At 44.7% G+C, this 22,298-nt stretch overlaps 1 protein-coding gene across 2 annotated transcripts in view; it reads right to left on the minus strand.

Annotated features, from left to right (window-relative positions):
* The window catches only part of LOC139576941 (multiple epidermal growth factor-like domains protein 9), a 44,901-nt gene extending 22,603 nt beyond the window's left edge, over positions 1-22,298 (minus strand). For both annotated transcript variants that reach the window (XM_071403561.1, XM_071403560.1), the window contains exons 1-2: positions 21,565-22,298; positions 18,382-18,580 (exon numbers count right to left, since the gene is read on the minus strand). In XM_071403561.1, coding sequence (XP_071259662.1) covers positions 18,382-18,580; positions 21,565-22,117 — 752 coding nt within the window. In that variant the 5' untranslated portion in view covers positions 22,118-22,298. The remainder of the gene's footprint in view (positions 1-18,381; positions 18,581-21,564) is intronic.

Raw genomic sequence — 22,298 nt, forward strand, 5'->3', positions numbered from 1 at the left:
TGCACAATGTCTAATATTAAAATAAGTCTTGAGGTTATGCTCACCTGAGGTAGAGTACCTCATGATAAGCTGTATGCTGGCACTAAGACTGCACTCAATGAGCTGTGTATGGTCATAAGCAAACAAGAAAATGCTCATCCAGAAGCGGTGCTCCAAGTGGGGAGTTTAATGAAGGCAAACTTAAATCCGTTTAATGTCATTTCTCCCAGCATGTCACATGTGCAACCAGAGGAAAAACAACTCTAGACCACCTTTACTCCACACACAGAGACGCATACAAAGCTCTCCCTCGCCCTCCATTTGGCAAATCTCCTGATTCTTGTTTACAAGCAAAAACTAAAGCAGGACGTACCAGTGACTCGCTCAATACGGAAGTGGTCAGATGATGCGGATAATACGCTACAGGACTATTTTGCTAGCACAGACTGGAATAAGTTCCGGGATTCATCCAATGACATTGAGGAGTATACCACCTCAGTCATCGGCTTCATCAATAAGTGCATCGACGACATCATCCCCACAGTGACCGTGCGTACATATCCCAACCAGAAGCCATGGATTACAGGCAACATCCACACCGAGTTAAAGGCTAGAGCTGCCACTTTCAAGGAGTGGGACACTAATCCGGATTCTTATAGGAAATCCTGCTATGCCCTCAGACGAACCATCAAACAGGCAAAGCGTCAATACAGGACTAAGATTTAATCCTACTAAATAGCTTGCAAACTATTACAGACTACAAAAGGGAAACCCAGGCCTGAGCTAACCAGTGACGTGAGCCTACCAGACGAGCTAAATGTCTTTTATGCTTGCTTTGAGTTAAACAATACTGAAGCATGCATGAGAGCACCAGCTTTTCCGGACGACCGTGTGATCACGTCTCTCTATAGCCGATGTGAGCAAGACCTTTAAACAGGTCAACATTCACAAGGCCGCGGGGCCAGGCGGATTACCAGGACGTGTACTCAAAGCATGCGCGGACCAACTGGCAAGTGTCTTCACTTGGGGAATATTCAGAGATGGAAACTTTCTGTGGGAATTAACAGGAATACATGGGAATTAACTGATATATATGCAATATTAATACATTTAAATGTAGATGTTTTTTGCATTGGTTATATTTACCATATCATATGGAGACAGAAACATAATTGCAAATGATTAAACCTTGCAATAGAAATCAAAATAACTATTTAGTTACGAATTGAACATTAATTAAATTAGTTGACTCTTCACATGGGATGATTTCACCGAGCAACAAAAGAAAGGTAATATTGAATGATCCCCAATGATCCATCGCATCTCCCAAAAATGTTTTCAACACACATCTGTAAAATGATAGTCTAGAAACTAAAGCTTTGGTTGTCTTCCTCTCAGGCTTCCATGTCTTCTCCCTGGACCTCCTCAATGTCCACCTCTTGAACATCAGACTCTGAGACCTCATCTTCACTGTCACTTTCCAACCTTGTTGAGGATGGCTCGTTGTCAGGCTCAAAAAGCCTCAAATTTGCCCGGATGACTACCAATTTTTCAACCCTTGTATTGGTCAGCCTGGTGCATGCTTTGGTGTGTGTTCCCAAACAAGGACCACTTGCGCTCTGAGGCAGCTGATGTTGGTGGGATTTGGAGGATGACAGAGGAAACAGGGGAAAGAGCCTCAGATCCACGAAGTCCCTTCCACCAGGTGGCTGATGAGATATGTTGGCACGACTACCATATTGCATCTCCATCCCAAAGCCCTTTCTTGGAAGTGTACTTTGCCAGACTGCCAAGAACCTTGCCCTCATCCAGGCCAAGGTGGCGAGACACGGTAGTAATGACACCATAGGCCTTGTTGATCTCTGCACCAGACAGGATGCTCTTGCCAGCATATACGTTCAACATGTACGCTGCGGCGTGGATGGGCTTCAGGCAGAAGTCTTCACGCTTTTTGATGTATTTCAGAACTGCAGTTTCATCTGCTTGGAGCAACAGTGAAGTGGGCGGGCAGTATGGATTTCTTCTCCTACATCTACAAGCAGAGTTTGAACATCAGACAGGATGGCATTGTCTCCCTCAATCCGTGCAATAGCTACTGCTATAGGTTTCAGGAGTTTCAGGCTGCTTACCCCTCTCTCCAAAATTACATCATCCAGGAGGATCCTCTTGATGGGGCCGTCTATATGGCAGACTGTGATATCGCCATTTCTTGGAGAGACTCCTTCCCCTCCAGGAGACTGTCAAACATGATGACAACTCAACCCCAACGGGTGTTGCTGGGCAGCTCCAATGTGGTGCTCTTATTCTTTTCACTTTCCTTGGTGAGGTAGATTGCTGCTGTAACTTGTTGACCCTTCACATACCTAACCATTTCCTTGGCTCTCTTGTAGAGTATATCCATTGTTTTCAGTGCTATGATGTCCTTGAGGAGCAGATTCAATGCATGATCAGCACAGCCAATGGGTGTGATGTGAGGGTAGGACTCCTTCACTTTAACCCAGCAGCCTTCATGTTCGCAGCATTGTCTGTGACCGGGTGCAAATATCTTCTGTGGTCCAAGGTCATTGATGACTGCCAGCTCATCTGCAATGTAGAGACCGGTGTGTCTGTTGTCCCTTGTGTCTGTGCTCTTGTAGAATACTGGTTGAGGTGTGGAGGATGATGTAGTTAATTATTCCTTGCCCACAAACATTCGACCACCCATCAGAGATGATTGCAATACAGTCTGCTTTCTCTATGATTTGCTTGACCTTCACTTGTACTCTGTTGAACTCTGCATCCAGCAAATTAGTAGATAAAGCATGTCTGGTTGGAGGGCTGTATGCTCAGTCCCCTCCTGTACTCCCTGTTCACCCACGACTGCATGGCCAAACACTACTCCAACACCATCATTAAGTTTACTGACGACACAACAGTGGTAGGCTTGATCACAGACAACGATGAGACAGCCTATAGGGAGGAGGTCAGAGACATAGCAGTCTGGTGTCAGGACAACAACCTCCCCCTCAATGTGAGCAAGACAAAGGAGCTGATCGTGGACTACAGGAAAAGGAGGGCTGAACAGGCCCCCATTAACATCGACGGGGCTGTAATTAACATTGACAAGGCAGTAGTGGAGCGGGTCGAGAGTTTCAAGTTCCTTGGTGTCCAAATCACCAACAAACTATCATGGTCCAAACATACCAAGACAGTCATGAAGAGAGCACGACAACTTCTTTTCCATCTCAGGAGACTGAAAAGATTTGGCATGGGTCCCCAGGTCCTCAAAAAGTTCTACAGCTGCACCATCGAGAGCATCCTGACCGGTTGCATCACCGCCTGGTATGGTAATTACTCGACATCTGACCGCAAGGCGCTACAGAGAGTAGTGCATATGGACCAGTACATCACTGGGGCCAAGCTTCCTTCCATCCAGGACCTATATACTAGGCGGTGTCAGAGGAAGGCCCAAAAAATGGTCAAAGACTCCAGTCACTCAAGTCATAGACTGTTCTCTCTCCAACCGCACGACAAGCAGTACCGGAGCGGCAAAAGGCTCCTTAACAGCTTCATCTTCCAAGCCATAAGACTGCTGAACAATTAATCAAATGGCCAGACGGATTATTTAGATTGACACCCACCCCTTTGTATTTACACTGCTGCTACTCACTGTTCATTATCTATGCATAGTCACTTCACCCCTACCTCCATGTACAAATTACCTTGACTAACCTGTACCTCCGCACATTGACTCAGTACTGGTACTCCCTGTATATAGCCTCGTTATTGTTATTTTATTGCACATTTTATACTTTAGTTTATTTAGTAAATATTTTCTCAACTCTTTCTCAAACTGAATTGTTTGTTAAGGGCTTGTAAGTAAGCATTTCACAGTAAGGTCTACACCGGTTGTATTCGGCGCATGTGACAAATACAATTTGATTTGAATCACGTCGACAATCGACTGGAAAATCGTTTCAATCCTTGTCATATGAAGATAAATTATAGATAACAGGTATCGGTACTCATTGGCCATTGGATATAAACATTACACAACAAGTTGGAAATCGCATATTCAACAATGAGTGGTTTGGAAGGAATCAGTGGCTAACTGCAAGTGTTGCAAAGCAATCACTAGCCTGCTATTCAGTGGAGTGGGTGTGTGATCCTAGTCTGGGTTTAAGGGTCTCTTTTCCAAGCTTAAAAGGATAAACATTCAACACCATGGGCCAGAAAAGGTTGAATACATTGGCCATGCTGTCAATCGAGTATGACTTACAGTTGAAGTCGGAAGTTTACATACACTTAGGTTGGAGTCATTAAAACTAGTTTTTCAACCACCAATTTCTTGTTAACAAACTATAGTTCTGGCAAGTCGGTTAGGACATCTACTTTGTTCATGACACAAGTCATTTTTCCAACAATTGTTTACAGATTATTTCACTTAGAATTCACTGTATCACAATTCCAATGGGTCAGAAGTTGACATACACTAAGTTGACTGTGCCTTTAAACAGCTTGAAAAATTCCAGAAAATTATGTCATGGCTTTAGAAGCTTCTGATAGGCTAATTGACATCATTTGAGTCAATTGGAGGTGTATCTGTGGATGTATTTCAAGGCCTACCTTCAAACTCAGTGCCTCTTTGCTTGACATCATGGGAAAATCAAAAGAAATCAGCCAAGACCTCAGAAAAAAATTGTAGGCCTCCACAAGTCTGGTTCATCATTGGGAGCAATTTCCAAACGCCTGAAGGTACCACGTTCATCTGTACAAACAATAGTATGCAAGTATAAACACCATGGAACCATGCAGCCGTCATACCACTCTGGAAGGTGACGCGTTCTGTCTCCTAGAGATGAACATACTTTGGTAAAAGTGCAAAACAATCCCAGAACAACAGCAAAGGACCTTGTGAAGATGCTGGAGGAAACAGGTACAAAAGTATCTATATCCACAGTAAAACAAGCCCTATATCGACATAACCTGAAAGGCCGCTCAGCAAGGAAAAAGCCACTGCGCCAAAACCGCCATAAAAAAGCCAGTCTACGGATTGCAACTGCACATGGGGACAAAGATCATACTTTATGGAGAAATGTCCTCTGGTCTTAAGAAACACAAATAGAACTGTTTGGCCATAATGACCATCGTTATGTTGGGAGGAAAATGGGGATGCTTGCAAGCCGAAGAACACCACCCCAACCGTGAAGCACGGGGGTGGCAGCATCATGTTGTGGGGGTGCTTTGCTGCAGGAGGGACTGGTGCATTTCACAAAATAGATGGCTTCATGAGGAAGGAAAATTATGTGGATATATTGAAGCAACAGCTCAAGACATCAGTCAGGAAGTTAAAGCTTGGTCGCAAATTGTCACGTTCTGACCATAGTTCTTGTGTGTTGTGCTTGTTTTAGTGTTGGTCAGGACGTGAGCTGGGTGGGCATTCTATGTTGTGTGTCTAGTTTGTCCGTTTATATGTTTGGCCTAATATGGTTCTCAATCAGAGGCAGATGTTTTGTGTTGTCTCTGATTGGGAATCATATATAGGTGGCTTGTTTTGTGTTGGGTTTTTGTGGGTGGTTGTTTCCTGTCTCTGTGTTTTCTCTGCACCAGATAGGGCTGTATCGGTTTGCCACATTTTGTTATTTTGTATTTGTAAGTGTTCACTGTTTATTCGTTTAATTAAACATGTTGAGCACTGGCTACGCTGCGTGTTGGTCTGATCCCTGTTACACCCCCTCTTCTAGTGAAGAGAGGGAAGGCTGCCGTTACACAACTGGGTCTTCCAAATGGACAATGACCCCAAGCATACTTCCAAGGATGTGGCAAAATGGCTTAAGGACAACAAAGTCAAGGTATTGGAGTGGCCATCACAAAGCCCTGACCTCAATCCTATAGAACATTTGTGTACAGAACTGAAAAAGCGTGTGCGAGTAAGGAGGCCTACAAACCAGACTCAGTTACACCAGCTCTGTCAGGAGAAATGGGCCAAAATTCACCCAAGTTGTTGTGGGAAGCTTGTGGAAGGCTACCCGAAACGACCCAAGTTAAACAATTTAAAGGCAATGCTACCAAATACTAATTGAGTGTATGTAAACTTCTGACCCACTGGGAATGTGATGAATGAAATAAAAGCTGAAATAAATCATTCTCTCTACTATTATTCTGACATTTCACATTCTTAAAATAAAGTGGTGATCCTAACTGACCTAAGACAGGGAATTTTTACTCTGATTAAATGTCAGGAATTGTGAAAAACTGAGTTTAAATGTGTTTGGCTAAGGTGCATGTAAACTTCCAATTTCAGCTGTATGTCATGTTCAAAACAATTGGAAACTCAGAACTGGGAAATCTCAGACTTCAGTGAGTTCAAGACAACTGGTAACTCGGGAAAAAACTAGCTCCGACTGGGAAAATACGTTTTGAACGGTAATCCAACTCGGGCGGCTTTCTAGAGCTCCGACCTGAAGATCTGTCACGGCCTGATCTGTTTCACCTGTCCTTGTGCTTGTCTCCACCCCCCTCCAGGTGTCGCTCATCTTCCCCACTTATCCCCTGGGTATTTTTACTTGTATTTTCTGTCTGTCTGGGTCAGTTGTCTTGTTTGTTCAAGTCAAGCAGCGTTTTGTCTCGGCTCCTGCTTTTACCCAGTCTCTCTTTTTCTTGTCCTCCTGGTTTTGACCCTGGCCTATCCTGACTCTGAGCCTGCCTGCCATCCTGTGCCTTTGCCCCTACTCTGGAATACCAACCTCTGCCTGACCTGACCCTGGGCCTGCCGTCCTGTACCTTGGCCCCACTACTCTGGATTATCGACCCCTGCCTGCCTTGACCTGTCGTTTGCCTGCCCCTTTTGTTACAATAAACATTGTTACTTCAACAGTTTGCACTTGGGTCTTTCCTGAAACCTGATAAGATCCCTAACGTCATGATTCCCCCCCAAAAATTGAGTTCCCAGTTGTCTTGAAAGCACCATAAATCCAGAGAATACCTGACTTTTTTGCCAGAATTTGCCCACAAGGACTGCCGCGCCATCTTCCTGTTCCAGTGAGCACAGCACAACAAGGTGAGTCAAATGTCTTATGCTGCTACATAAATTATGTAATATGCCAGGGAGATACGTAGCTGTAGCTAAGAAGGTAATACTAAGTGCATGTTGTCTAGTAAGCTGTGCCTCACCCTAATAATTTGGTCCCTTTCCCCCTCATAACTTAGCCTAATGTTCTGACTTGGTGGTACACATGTAACCTATAGCCTGTTTTAGAGAAATGTAATCATTGAATATTGTAAGAGCTTTCTTTGTGTGCTTATATTTATCCTACGGTTCTGACTTGGTGAACAGGGAGAATACTCTAAGAACGGCCTATGTTCTGAATTCTGTCACTGTACATTTCAAAAGTGCTGAACAACTAATTATATTGACTACGTCCGTCCTAGCTCGGTCATTAATGTCTTAATCAAAATTAGGGATAGCCTCTTATCCACTCTATCCACTCGTTGTTCCCTATTCTATAGTTTGTACATCTCAATTGTCAGTAGAAACCACATTTGTTTAAGCAAGTCTATCACGTGGAAACAGGAGACACAGGGCTGTGAGACATGGCTTTAATTCTAGACACAGGAAAGGTAGGAAGTATATGGAGGGTATGGGGCAACAGAGGATGAACAGCAGAGGGACTAATGATCTTGGAGCGGGAAGGGTCCGGGGGTGTAGTCATGGGGCTATAGCGGCGTGCCGGCGTATCTGGCTTGACCTTCTTGGATACCGGTCGGTGCTGTGGAAGCGCAGTGGCCCGGGTCTTACTGAACCCCAGAGGTCCTGGTACTCCGCGGGAATGGCAGAGAGGTTCAGGGAAATTTCCATGCCCCCAGGAAGACGTCCCGGGGCAGGCAGAGCTGACTTCAGGCAATGAGTGTGGGAGAACGGGTACCAGCCCACGATGGCACCAGTAGACCAGTCAATCGAGGGAACCTGCAGAGACTCAATTAACAGGAATTGGATCGTCTAGCTGTGGTTCCCTGACACTCGTAGGTTGATGGGGGTGGTATAGTGGGTGAACCGGCCTATAGAGCGCCCGTCCAGTGCTCTAGCATCCATGGGAATGGAGAGGGGTTGAGTGGGGATGCCCAGCTCGGACGCCAGGATAACGTCCATAAGACTCATATCGGCCCCCGAGTCGATGAGTATCTGGAGAGACTTGGACTGGTCGCCCCACAGCAGGGTGGCATGGAGAGGGGGGCGAGTAAGGGGAGAAGCAAAATTATTCTTAAGACCACCAGAGTACTCATTCCTACCAATGAGCTGTCTCTTGAAGGGACAGGTAGACACACAATGACTGGCAGTACCGCAATACAGACAACTCTGGGTGTTACGTCTGCGTAGGCGTTCGGCTGGAGACAGCCTATCCCTGCCGAGCTGGATCGGCTCAGGAAGAAGCAAATCGGCTGACTTCGAAGGCTCTTGGAAGAACTCGGGGAAGCTCGGATCCTCTCGGGAATGTAGACGCCGGGGACTTCCGGAGTTCATCAGATGCAAGGTGGGATCCTTGAGTGAGCGATTGGGACCGCAATCAGACCTCTTCTCCTTTCTACGTTCCCATAGCAACCATCGATCCGGATGGTTAAAGCGATGAATGAGTCGAGATCCATCGGTAGTTCCTGGGCTGAAAGCTCGTCCTTTACTTCCTCCGATAATCCATGCAGGAACGTGTCGAACAGCACTTCCGGGTTCCAGGCACCCGCCGCTGCTAGCAGGCACCCGCCACTGCATAGTCTGCCACACTGAGGGAGTCCTGCCGAAGCTGGAGTAACTTCCGGGCAGCCTCTCGCCCGGACATCGGAACCTCAAACTTTTTTCACCTCTGCCACGAATTCCTCCAGACTGAGGCAGACGGCGGATTGTTGCTCCCACACCGCCGTGGCCCAGGTGAGTGCCCTCCCGGACATCAGCATAATGATGTGCGCTATCCTCGAGCGGTCCGAGGGGAACGGCTACCCGCCGGGTTACTGAGGGGCTGGGAGGTTACCATCGTGGTAGGCTGCCTAGTAGGCAACCCATGGAATTTCTCCCACAATGCATCCAATGCTAGGTTGTGATGTTCGGCCATGGCCTGGAACCCTTCCATCAGACCGCGAAGCAACTCCTCGTGCCTATCAATGGTGGCTCCTTGGGAGGAGATGGCGTTGCGGAGCTGGTCCAAGTCTGCTGGGTCAGTCGTATTATCAGGTTTCAGGTAAGACCCAAGTGCAGACTGTGTTAAATGACAGGTCAAGGCAGGCGGGCTCAGAGTCAGGACAGGCAAGGGTCAAAACCAGGAGGGCAAGAAAAAGAGAGACTGGGGAAAAACAGGAGCTGAGACATCGTTGGTTGACTTGACAAACAAGACGAGCTGGCAACAGACAAACAGAGAACACAGGTATAAGTACCCAGGGGATAATGGGGAAGATGGGCGACACCTGGAGGGGAGTGGAGACAAGCACAATGACAGGTGAAACAGATCAGGGTGTGACAAAGTCAGCCATATCAGCTATGTTTTTTAAAAAGGCAGTAAACTGTTTCGCTGCCAGACAAGGCTCCGCTGATAGCCAGCTGTAGCAGTGGTAAGGATTCATTCCATGGTGCTGAAAAGAAAGCTCTGCTGTTGGGACAGCTTTATGTAGGTCCTAACAGTTTGTGTGTACCATTTGTCACCATTATAGCGCAATTAATGTATTGTTTAGTCTTGTGTAGTGGCTTTGCTTGGGGAGTTTGCCCCACCAAGATGTACATGCTCAAATAGCCGATGAATCAGTGTACAAGAGCTAGTCAGCAGTACGAACTGGTATAAAACCCATCCTGTTTGGCCGAGGATTGGCATCAAATCACATTCACATGTTAAGGTTGGGCAATTCCATGGTAATGGAATTACGGTGAGACTCCGTATTTGATTTCAATGGTTTTTGTTTGGTATTGATTTTCTCTTTAAAATGTGTCTCAGCGTAATTCCGTTAGCATGGAATTGACCAGTTGCTAACGCACATCATGATTTAGAGAAGTGCTAAAGAAAAGACTGGCCAGGTTCATGTATGTTTCACCTCCTGCATTCGGCTGTCTGTATATGTGCAGTGTGCACATATTGTATGTGCTAATGAGCATATTGTCAGCCTAATGGGTACAGGTCAAGTCATTAGCACTAATCATCATGCCTGAAAACAAAGGCTCTAAGACGAGCTCACAGCTCAGTAGCTTTTGTTTTGACTGATGAGCCCTGTGGCCAAGGATATATTCCCTGTTTGTTGTTGGTCCCCTGTGGAATTATTATGGTAAAGAGCACAGCGGGGACACAGTAAAATATAGCTTCTTACAGACGAGTGAATTAAAAAGTAACAACTTCCTACCAACATGGTCTAGTGGTCTGGGAGCCAAGCAGATTCTTATTGCAATATAGTGGCGCTACAAAGAGGAGCTCATCCTTCCTATGCAAGATAACTGAAACAGTACATCTCATACCGTGCTACATCCACATAGAGTACCTCATCCTCAACTACTTTCAAATCAAATTTTATTAGTCACATGCGCCGAATACAACCGGTGTAGACCTTACAGTGAAATGCTTACTCACGAGCCCCTAACCAACAGTGCAGTTTCAAAAAATACAAATAACAATAAGAGAAAAGTAACAAGTAATTAAAGAGCAGCAGTAAAAAAAAAAAACTATATATATATATATAGGGGGGTGCCGGTACAGAATCAATGTGCGGGGGAACCAGTTAGTTGAGGTAGTATGTACATGCAGGTAGAGTTAATTAAAGTGATGACAACAGAGAGTGGCAGTGATGTGGAGAGGGGGGGGGGCAATACAAATAGTCTGGGCAGCCATTTGACTAGATGTTCAGGAGTCTTATGGCTTGGGGGTAGACGCTGTTTAGAAGCCTCTTGGACCTAGACTTGGTGCTCCGGTACCGCTTGCCGTGTGGTAGCAGAGAGAACAGTCTATGACTAGGGTGGCTGGAGTCTGACCATTTTTAGGGCCTTCCTCTGACACCGCCGGGTATAGAGGTCCTGGATGGCAGGAAGCTTGGCCCCAGTGATGTACTGGGCCGTTTGCACTACCCTCTGTAGTGCCTTGCAGTCGGAGGCCGAGCAGTTGCCATACCAGGCAGTGATGCAACCAGTCAGGATGCTCACGATGGTGCAGCTATAGAACCTTTTGAGGATCTGAGGACCCATGCCAAATCTTTTCATTTGATTGACCCTGTTTTGGTCTTTATGAAGAGAACTGTGGCACTACTAGAGACACTTTACAGATCAGAAGTATGCTCATCCTAGACCCGATCAGTTCATATCTCCTTGATGAAATGTGAAGAAATACCAGGCAGGCAGCTCTGATCCAGGTGTCTGCAAGACTATTACATCTTGGTCCTCCCCCAGGTTCCAGGCTGGATCAGGTCAGTATGCTGTGTTCTGGAACCAGTAGGTTATAAATGTAATCCAAGCCCTCAGTTCCTGGCCATGCAATTAAATAGACCTAAGTGAGAACAACACACAGACACACTGACAAAGTTCCAATAGCAAATGTGATAGAATGCCAAAGTTAAATATGAGTAGGACTATGACTGTAATACAGAAAGGCTGGATGGTCCATCAGTATATGAGAGAAATCCCCTAAAGCGTGAGACTGGGGGGTCTGGGAGCCTGCTAATCTGTGTAAATCACAGTGCTTACCAGCTGGGAGAGACCTAGGTTAGACCACTGCTACATTAGCTGGGTTAGCACTGTTGGCTCAGACTGTCTGAGCAGGATCATATTATGTGTGGTAGTATTATTGTGTGAGGGCAGGGCTAGCCCCATATGTCCCTGCCCTCAGAATAACCCCCTGGCCTAGTTGACCCTTCACCCACTTCTCACTTGATCTATACTATACTGCAGGGTTCCCCAACTGGCTCCCCGCAAGTGATTTATTTTTTGGCACAATTAAAAACAATTATTTTAACGTTTTTATTTTTTATTGTTGGACATAAAAAACATAAAAAACACCAGCAAATCAGCTCTAAGTGATTTGTAATTATGGAAATCTGTTCCAAAGTATTATTTTCCAAAGTATTCCCATGATATTGGATGATATTGGATCCTATACAAATGTTAACATGGTTTGAAATTATTATGTTTAGTCAATATGTTTGGGCTTCTTGTGGTGAATTTGCAGTCTACAAATGATTTGTAATTATGTTCTGGCCCCCTGACCATCTGCTCAAGAAAAGAAATCGTCCCGCAGCTGAATCTAGTTGATGATCCCTGCTCTATTGATTCATTTTCTGTGGCAAATGAGACCCACGAGGCAAAAGGTGGACATTTTTATGCTACATAGGGTTGTAAAGATACTGGTAATTTACCAAATTGACTGGAATCTTCTGTAATTTTGGTAAATAACAGTTAATCTATGGTAACTTTGGTATTTTATACTTGAATAACGTTTTTAAAGTTATTCATAGTTTTTTTTTTTTATATATATATCTGTGTCCATATTGTTTCTACCATATGGTTCGAGAGAAAATAGCCTTATTGAAAAATGCATCTAATAAACAACGGAATTATCTTCAATGAACTCGGCAACTCTTCCAACTATTGACTGTTCACAACTGCCACCAGTTTGGTGCCAAAATATATTAACATAGTAAAATAAAATAAAAAGTTCATTAAAAAAATGTTGGGGATATTTCATGCTGAAACCCTCATTTGGTACTCACTAAGTTGATGGTTTTTACTTAGGATAATGTTTCACAGCTTTGTCATTCTATTTATTATTTTCAAATCTTATTTGAGTATTTTATATACTTTACATGTGATAAGGCCACACAGAGAGCCAGAGAAAATTACAGACACATGTGATAATTTGAGGTACTCAAAGGCCACTAGATGTCATCTGATAAAATAAAAACTTGAAAGTTACCAAAAGTCTGGTAGTTTACAGGTAAACTTTGAAAGTTTCTAGTAATATACCCTCCCTTTGTAACCCTAATCCTACAACGTGAGTCCTATGTACTGTATATACTTACATTCATGTATAAAACAGCAACATATGTTGAATGTTTGTCAGACTTACTTTGGCACAATAAAATATAAAGCTACAGGTTGTCGACCTGCTGTATATTAAAGAAATATATACAGTTGAAGTCAGAAGTTTACATACACTTAGGTTGGAGTCATTAAAACTCGTTTTTCAACCACTTAACAAACTATAGTTTTGGCAAGTCGGTTAGGACATCTACTTTGTGCATGACACAAGTCATTTTTCCAACAATTGTTTACAGACCAATTATTTCACTTAGAATTCATTGTATCACAATTCCAGTGGGTCAAAAGTGTACATACACTAAATTGACTGTGCCTTTTAAACAGCTTGGACAATTCCAGAAAATTATGTCATGGCTTTAGAAGCTTCTGATAGGCTAATTGACATCATTTGAGTCAATAGGAAGTGTACAAGTGGATGTATTTCAAGGCCTACCTTCAAACTCAGTGCCTCTTTGCTTGACATCATGGGAAAATCAAAAGAAATCAGCCAAGACCTCAGAAAAAAATTGCAGACCTCCAAGTCTGGTTCATCCTTGGGAGCAACTTCCAAATGCCTGAAGGTACCACGTTCATCTGAACAAACAATAGTATGCAAGTATAAACACCATGGGACCACGCAGCCGTCATGCCGCTCAGGAAGGAGATGCATTCTGTCTCCTTGAGATGAACATACTTTGGTAAAAGTGCAAATCAATCCCAGAACAACAGCAAAGGACCTTGTGAAGATGCTGGGACAAAGATTGTACTTTTTGGAGAAATATCCTTTGGTCTGATGAAACAAAAATAGAACTGTTTGGCCATAATGACCATCGTTATGTTTGGAGGAAAAAGGGGGATGCTTGCAGACCGAAGAACACCATCCCAAACATGAAGAACGGGGGTGGCAGCATCATGTTATGGGGGTGCTTTGCTGCAGGAGTGACTGGTGCACTTCAAAAATAGATGGCATCATGAGGAAGGAACATTCTGTGGATATATTGAAGCAACATCTCAAGACATCAGTCAGGAAGTTAAAGCTTGGTCGCAAATGGGTCTTCCAAATGGACAATGACCCCAAGCATACTTTCAAAGTTGTGGCAAAATGGCTTAAGGACAACAAAGTCAAGGTATTGGAGTGGCCATCACAAAGCCCTGACCTCAATCCTATAGAACATTTGTGGGCAGAACTGAAAAAGCGTGTGATAGCAAGGAGGCCTACAAACCTGACTCAGTTACACCAGCTCTGTCAGGAGAAACGGGCCAAAATGCACCTACCTAAGACAGGGAATTTTTACTCTGATTAAATGTCAGGAATTGTGAAAAACTAAGGCTAAGGTGTATGTAAACTTGCGACTTCAACTGTATTTTGTATTTTACTGTCTTTCTCCCCAATTCCATGATATGCAATTGCAATCCAATTACAATCTTGTCTCAACGCTGCAACTCCCCAACAGGCTCGGGAGAGGCGTTGAGTTATGTGTCCTCCGAAACATGAAACACGCCAATCCGTACTTCTTAACACCCGCTCGCTTAACCTGGAAGCCAGCAGCACCAATGTGTCGGAGGAAACACCATTCAACTGACGAACGAAGTCATTCTGCAGACGCACGGCCAGCCACAAGGAGTCGCTAGAGCACGATGAGCCAAGTAAAGCCTCCCCTGCCAAACCCTCCCTTAACCCGGATGACGCTAGGCCAAATGTGTGCCACCCTATGGGACTCCCGGTCACAGTCAATTGTGACACAGCCTGGGATCAAACCCGGGTCTGTAGTGACGCCTTAGACCACTGCGCCACTCGGGAGGCCCAACCTGCTGTATATTCTGACAGCTGATTCACTGCCACTAGGGATTAGAAACATCACACGGATTTCAAGGATGTTTACTCAGATTTCTGACCAGACACATCTCTTTCAACGGTTTAAAATTAAAAATATGACATCTATTTTTACCGTGTTCCTAAGCTACACACGCTGCCTCTCTCCAAGTCACACTCTTTCCCACAAACTGTAAGGCTGCATCTGTGGCAGTGTGTTGTTTAGCTCAAGATATGAGAACCAACCGAGGTATAGCAGCCCCACTGTGTCTTCCTACAAAGGATTAGAAACATCACACGGATTTCAACGATGTTTACTCAGATTTCTGACCAGACATCTCTTTCAACGGTTTAAAATTAAAAATATGACAGCTATTTTTACCGTGTTCCTAAGCTACACACGCTGCCTCTCTCCAAGTCACACTCTTTCCCACAAACTGTAAGGCTGCATCTGTGGCAGTGTGTTGTTTAGCTCAAGATATGAGAACCAACCGAGGTATAGCAGCCCCACTGTGTCTTCCTACAAAGGCCAGGGGTATGGTGGCCTGGCTGGCCAGGCTGCTGAACAAGACCAGGAGGATAATGACTCTACAAGATGGATCCGGTATATCATAAACACTAGCTATTTGGAGCAGCTCTAACTCTACAACTTCCTCTGTGACAAGATAAATATACATTTCAGAGCAGTATCTTTATGCACAACAGCATCTGCTAAATCAGTTATTCAAACAGATTTGACTTCTAAACTACATCTCCCTAAATTTTTGCCAAAGATGCAGTATATATGGACTCAAAAATGTAAATTAATTCTGGCTTGGTAGCTATTAGCTAGAAATATCCTTTCAAATACTCTGTTGACTGTTGCTGGGTGCTATCGTCCTCCATCTGCACCGGCCTGTACCCTACCTGCCCTAAGCTCTCTCCTGGCCCCTTACACGAAGTCTGAATTTGTCCTGCTAGGTGACCTAAACTGGGACACGCTTAAACCACATGACCAAGTCCTAAAGCAATGGGACTCCCGTAATCTTTCTCATATTATTACCAATCCCACAAGGTATGACTCCAAACACCCGGAAAAGGCTACTCTCCTCGATGTTATCCTCAAATAATCCTGATAGGTATCAGTCTGGTGCTTTCTGTAATGACCTTAGTGATCACTGTTTTACAGCCTGTGTTCGTAATGGCTGCTCAGTGAAACGGCCTGCCCTGACTTGTCATAGACGCTTGATAAAAAAACTTGAATGAGCAAGCCTTCCTTCATGAAGTCGCCTCTATAAAGTGGTATAGAATCAGCTTGATCCCCTCTGTCGAAGACACTTGGACCTTTTTTTGATATTTTCAGTGGTATTGTTAACAAACACGCCCCCATAAAGAACATGAGAATTAAAAACAGGTTCAGCCCCTGGTTCGACCGTGATCTGGCAGAGTTTCTTCACCTCAAGAATTCCATTTGGCGAAAGGCTCGGCACAACCATACTCAGGATGACTGGCTCTCGTTCAGGCAAATGAGAAATAAGTGCACTCAGGCTATCCAGAAGGACAAAGTTAGTTACTTTAAGGAGCAGTTCTCTCTCTGTGGGTCTAACCCCAAGAAGTTCTGGAAAACAGTTAAAGACCTGGAGAATAAACCCTCCTCACAGCTGCCCATTTCCCTTAATGTTGATGATGTGGTTGTTACTGACAAGAAGCACATGGCTGAGCTCTTTAAATCACCACTTCATTAAGTCAGGATTCCTATTTGACTCAGCCATGTCTCCTTGCCTGTCCAACATTTCCTCATCTCCCACCCCTTCTAATGTGAGTATCCCCGATGCTTCTCCCTCTTTTCCCCCTGCCAAGTTTCTCCCTGCAGGCAGTCACTGAGTCCAAGGTGCTAAAGGAGCTCCTTAAACTTGATCCCAAAAAAACACCTGGGTCAGATGGTTTAGACCCTTTCTTCTTTAAGGTTGCTGCCCCTATCATCGCCAAGCCTGTCTCTCCTCTCTGGGTAGGTTCCCATTGCTTGGAAGCCAGCCACAGTTCATCCAATATGTAAAGGGGGAGATGAAGCTGATCCTAATTGTTATAAGCTTCTATTTTGCCCTGTTTATCAAAAGTGATGGAAAAACTTGTCAATAATCAACTAACTGGCTTTCCTGATGTGTATAGTATTCTCTCAGGTATGTAATCTAGTTTCTGCTCAGATTATGGATGTGTCACTGCAACCTTAAAGGTCCTCAATGATGTCAACATTGCCCTTGATTCTAAGCAATATTGTGCTGCTTTTTTGATACAGTAGACCATTCCATTCTTGTGGGCCGGCTATGGAGTATTGGTGTCTCAGAGGTCTTTGGCCTGGTCCGCTAACTACCTCTCTCAACAAGTGCAGTGTATAAAATCAGAAAATCTGCTGTCTCAGCCACTGCCTGTCACCAAGGGAGTACCCAAGGCTCAATCCTAGGCTCCACGCTCTTCTTAATTTACATCAATAACATAGTGCAGGTAGTAGGAAGCTCTCTCATCCATTTATATGCAGATGATAGTCTTATACTCAGCTGGCCCCTCCCTGGATGTTGTGTCAAATGCTCTACAACAAAGATTTCTTAGTGTCCAACAAGCTTTCTCTACCCTTAACTTTGTTCTGAACACCTCCAAAACAAAGGTCATCTAGTTTGGTAAGAAGAATGCCCCTCTTTCCACAGGTGTGATTACTACCTCTGCGAGTTTAGAGCTTGAGGTAATCACCTCATACAAGTACTTGGGAGTATGGCGAGACGGTGCACTGTCCTTCTCTCAGCACATATCAAAGCTGCAGGCTAAAGTTACATCTAGACTTGGTTTCCTCTATCGTAATCGCTCCTCTTTCACCCCAGCTGCCAAACTAACCCTGATTCAGATGACCATGCTAGATTACGGAGACATAATTTATAGATCGGCAGGTAAGGGCGCTCTCGAGCGGCTAGATGTTCTTCACCATTCGACCATCAGATTTGCCACCAATGCTCCTTTATAGGACACATCACTGCACTCTATAGTCCTCTGTAAACTGGTCATCTCTGTATACCTGTCCGTTCTGCCAGTCACATTCTGTTAAAGGTCCCCACACACATCCCTGGGTCGCTCCTCTTTTCAGTTCGCTGCAGCTAGCGACTGGAACGAGCTGCAACAAACACTCAAACTGGGCAGTTTTATCTCAATCTCTTCATTCAAAGACGCAATCATGGACACTCCTATTGACATGTGTGGCTGCTGAGTATGATGTATTGTTGTCTCTACCTTCTTGCCCTTTGTGCTGTTGTCTGTGCCAAATAAATGTTTGTACCATGTTGTGCTGCTCCCATGTTGTTGTCATGTGTTGCTGCCTTGCTATGTTGTTGTCTTGGGTCTCTCTTTATGTAGTGTTGTCTCTTGTTGTGTGTTTTGTGCAATATTTATATTGTATTTATTTTTAATCCCAGGCCCCCGTCCCCGCAGGAGGCCTTTTGGTAGGCCGTCATTGTAAATAAGAATTTGTTCTTAACTGACTTGCCGAGTAAAATAAAAATAGGTGTCTAGTGTTTCATTCCCAGCGCCATTAGTGCCCATGGGAAGCGAGAGCTCTTACCTGTCACAGAGGTGGTTGACAGCTCCGTAGGAGTCACAGCCACAGGGTATGCAGCCGGTGGTGCCATTGGTGAAGTGTCCTTCCTCACAGTCCTCACACAGCAGCCCAGTGTACCCTGACATGCAGACACACTGACCTGTCTTCTTGTCACAGTCATCCACATCTAGAGCCCCCTCACTGCTGCAGTTACACAGAGACTCTGCAGGGACAGACAGCAAGAAAGAGGGGGAGACTGTTATAATACACCACCACTTGGATATTCTGTAAATACACACACACAATGAGAGGTGCCAGATATCTGCATGACCGTGTAGACTCTGCTGAGTGGGCATGTATTATTTATTTGAGCTCAGGCATGATGAGCATGGAGTCTGAGTGTTTCTCTCCCGTCTGTTTCTAAGAGAGAGATGGAGGGGAAGGAGGAGGATGAGGTAGGATACAGACTGCTGCTGTTGGAGTATGAGATTACTCTGTTTTTTTCTGGGAGACACAACAGTCATGACATGCAGAGGAAATACCAGGCTGCCATTGGTGTGGTGTTGAACACATGTGGGCTGTTCTTACAGGAGAGGAGACAGGTTGCTGTTATTCACACAGCCTAATTTCCAGGAATGATGTGGGAAGCAGGCAGGGCTGCTGCATACTGTAAACCATTATACAATACTGTACGTTGAAAGCTGAGAACAAAACAGAGGATTGTGGAAATTATGTTAATTGTTGAATATGTGTCATATTATACACATGACTAGAGAAAATGAACAGTTGGACATTGATAGTGTGTTGACTAGGTTGCTTGTCCTTGCAAGGTCCATGTAGGAGATTGAAACTGAGAATGATGGGTTTGAAATAGAAGTGTGTCCTATGATCCAACAGGGTACGGTTTTACAAGCGGCATGGTTGGTGGTGCCACTGGCTCGAAGCACCAAAAGATTAAATTAGCTGAAGTCTTGAGCGGCCGCCGCGCATGGTTGACCAATGAGCAGAGTTCATCTTGACAACCAATCAAACAATGTTTCAATGTCAAATCGAGCTGACAAAAACCGGGACCGCTGGTCTCTACACACGGTAGGCGGATTTTCTCGCGGTTCAATCGCAGTTTACCGCGGAACGTCTGTAAACACCTTCAAACTTTCAGAACACTGTACTCTATTGTTGTGCCATCTTCTCAGACATCAGCTTGGCCATTCGAGAGGACTTAATGTCATTTTCTGAAACAGTCGCCTCCTCCTCAGATTAGCCCTCTCCATCTCTGGCCACTGTTCCAGCTTTATGTAATAGGGAAAGGGCACGGTTATGCAAGCATGGAGAGCACTGTCAGCTTTCCATTTGTTCACTGAAGTCATCTTCCCTGCACAACTGTCAGCCAAGATCACACCCCAGACTCTGTGAGATCTTGGGCCGTGCAGCTCCCTATCTCTCTCTCACACACACACACACACACACACACAATTATAACCATGTTACACACAAATAAATAGCACTGAGCTACTGTAGGATCCATCACAGCAAGTTTCTTGTTACTTCCTATCTGGGGACAAAGCACGGAGGAAGAGAGGTTAACCTTGGAACCAAATTATGCAATAATAAGTACAGGTGCAAACCACATACTATAAGAATGGAGGATCAAAAACCCATGCAATGTGTGTGCAGAGGAAATGTGCACATGACTGATGTCTGTTTGTGTTACATTTCAAAGCGGCAGAAAATTGGTTTGAGGGGAAATGTAAGCACAGCGAAAAAAGGAGATGAGGAAATGTCCATCTTCCTCATAGTAATTAGTTCCAGCAAAGTGAAGCAGTGTGGCGGCATGGTTCAAGTATGCAGACGGACACATGTGACAGAGATGATTCAAAACAACCTGCTGCTGTAAAATGACCTCTGTCTGAAGTTACACACCCTCCTATGACAGTGTTTATGCTACTAACAAAAAACATGGGAGGGTGGTACCACCTCTCCAACTGTAGGCTACTGTGCTTTAAACTCCGGGAAATGCGGGAAGCATAGAGTGTGATAGTTTATCACCATGATTTGCATTGAATGATTTGGAGGAGTAAAAAGAAAGCCTGTACATGTCAACACACTAACACACCAGAAATGTGTTACATCAAGCAGAGAATTTGTGTCAGTGAGGTGAGGCATTAACCCAGGTTGTTGTTATCAGAGTGACCTTTACCCGAGAACAACGGAGCCTCGACAAGGTTGTAGAATCGCTGACTAGCTAACTACCCCCAAATCGGACTGGTATAATTTCATAGCCCCCTGATACTCACCTGGGAGACCATTTTATACAGTGACAAATAGCTGTTAAACAAGTGTTGCCCACCCCAACCTCCACAGAGGCTCTGTCGGAACGTTTATCATCTGCGATGCATACGAATAGCGGAGCAGCGGAGGTGAGAGACAAGCCGCTGAGCATATAGCAGTGCTGGCTCATTCATGTCTTGGTCTGGTCATTTTGATTGGATGCGGAGTAGCACATTCCCCTATCCGTCTTCCGTGGTCTAAGGATGTTGAATAGACACAAAGGGATCAAACCACTATCCAAAAGACATGTGTTATTGTCTGCTTGTATGAAAAATACAATCTCATGGTTTTATGCGGACATGGAGAAGTCTGGGAATGGATAACTAAAAACATGGCTTAAATGCCGCCCCCCCCCCGATTCAATCACCATAATATCTGACACACTTGTCACATAGCCTACCTCAGAATAAGGGCCCCATCTCTGTGAGCGCAAAACGTGCTCAATTGGTAAATATTGAACCGGTATGTTGTAATTAATATGGATCATTCGGTTATTTGATCATTTTACAAGGAGACTGCCGTCCATGGTTTGAGGTCCGTGATCTATTGTTTCTACAAGCTGTCAGTTTCTTAGCCCGCCTGTGCTCTGCGTCAAAAGCCATAATACCGACATTGTTTTGACTGTGCCTTTGGCCACATATGAATTGAGTTTCTGCATCAAAAGGGCAATTTCTGCAAACCTAGGTGAATGTGTGAGGTGATTAATTAAAGTCCAGTGACTCAATCCGTTCATATATCCGTCTATTTATAATTACGTGTAACCAGGTGTGGCAGTCTAAGGATATTCTGTACAATACACAAGATAAAATGACAATTGCATGCTTCTTCGAACATTATATATTTTAGAATCACACCCAAGAGCAAACATAGGCTACTCACCTTGACCATTCTCGGAGGAGGAAATCGATGCATCGATGTTATCTGAAGACCATGCATCATTAGTCGTCCGCCGAGAAACCATGGAGACCATGTTCGTTTTTTCTGGAGGAAAAACTGATGCTTGCCCATCAGTAGATATTTTGCTTGAATTGGATGTTCTGGAGCTCAAAAACGTATTTTTTTTTCTAGTGTTGAAAAGCATTTCTGTGCTTGGCCTTGGGGTTGTAGGGTCAGTTGTTGGTGGCTGAATGGTGGTTGCAGTTGGCGAGACAGGAGTCGTGGAGACCAGTATCGTTTTGCTGGCCACTCCGGTGAAACCAATAGTAGGGGACGGCGTGAGCCCAGTTAGTTGGCCGAGCACAAACCTGCCCTCAGGTAAACGATTAAGCAAGGTGGTGTAGAGCGGTTCCAAGCTCTCGGAGGCTGAGCGAGGCTTCCTGGAGATAGGCGAAGCATCGTAGGAGTTGACGCGAGGTGCAGCATCAGAAAATCCAATATACAAAATAAATAGCAAAGCCGGGGATATGTACATCATTAAGGTCGTTAACCTCATATTAAATTTCAGCTCTCCATGTAAAGCCCTACCTAGTAAGGGTCTGCCTCAGACCTTTCCCTGAATGGACTAGCTCGCGTACTCCTCTCCACCATTGACGTCCTCAGCGGCTGTTCTCAGTGATTGTGAACCGAACTACCCGCAGTTTCTTGGCTTCACTTTCCGTTCAGTCTAGCACAGC

This window comes from Salvelinus alpinus, chromosome 5 (genome assembly GCF_045679555.1).
Source record: "Salvelinus alpinus chromosome 5, SLU_Salpinus.1, whole genome shotgun sequence".
NCBI lineage: Eukaryota > Metazoa > Chordata > Actinopteri > Salmoniformes > Salmonidae > Salvelinus > Salvelinus alpinus.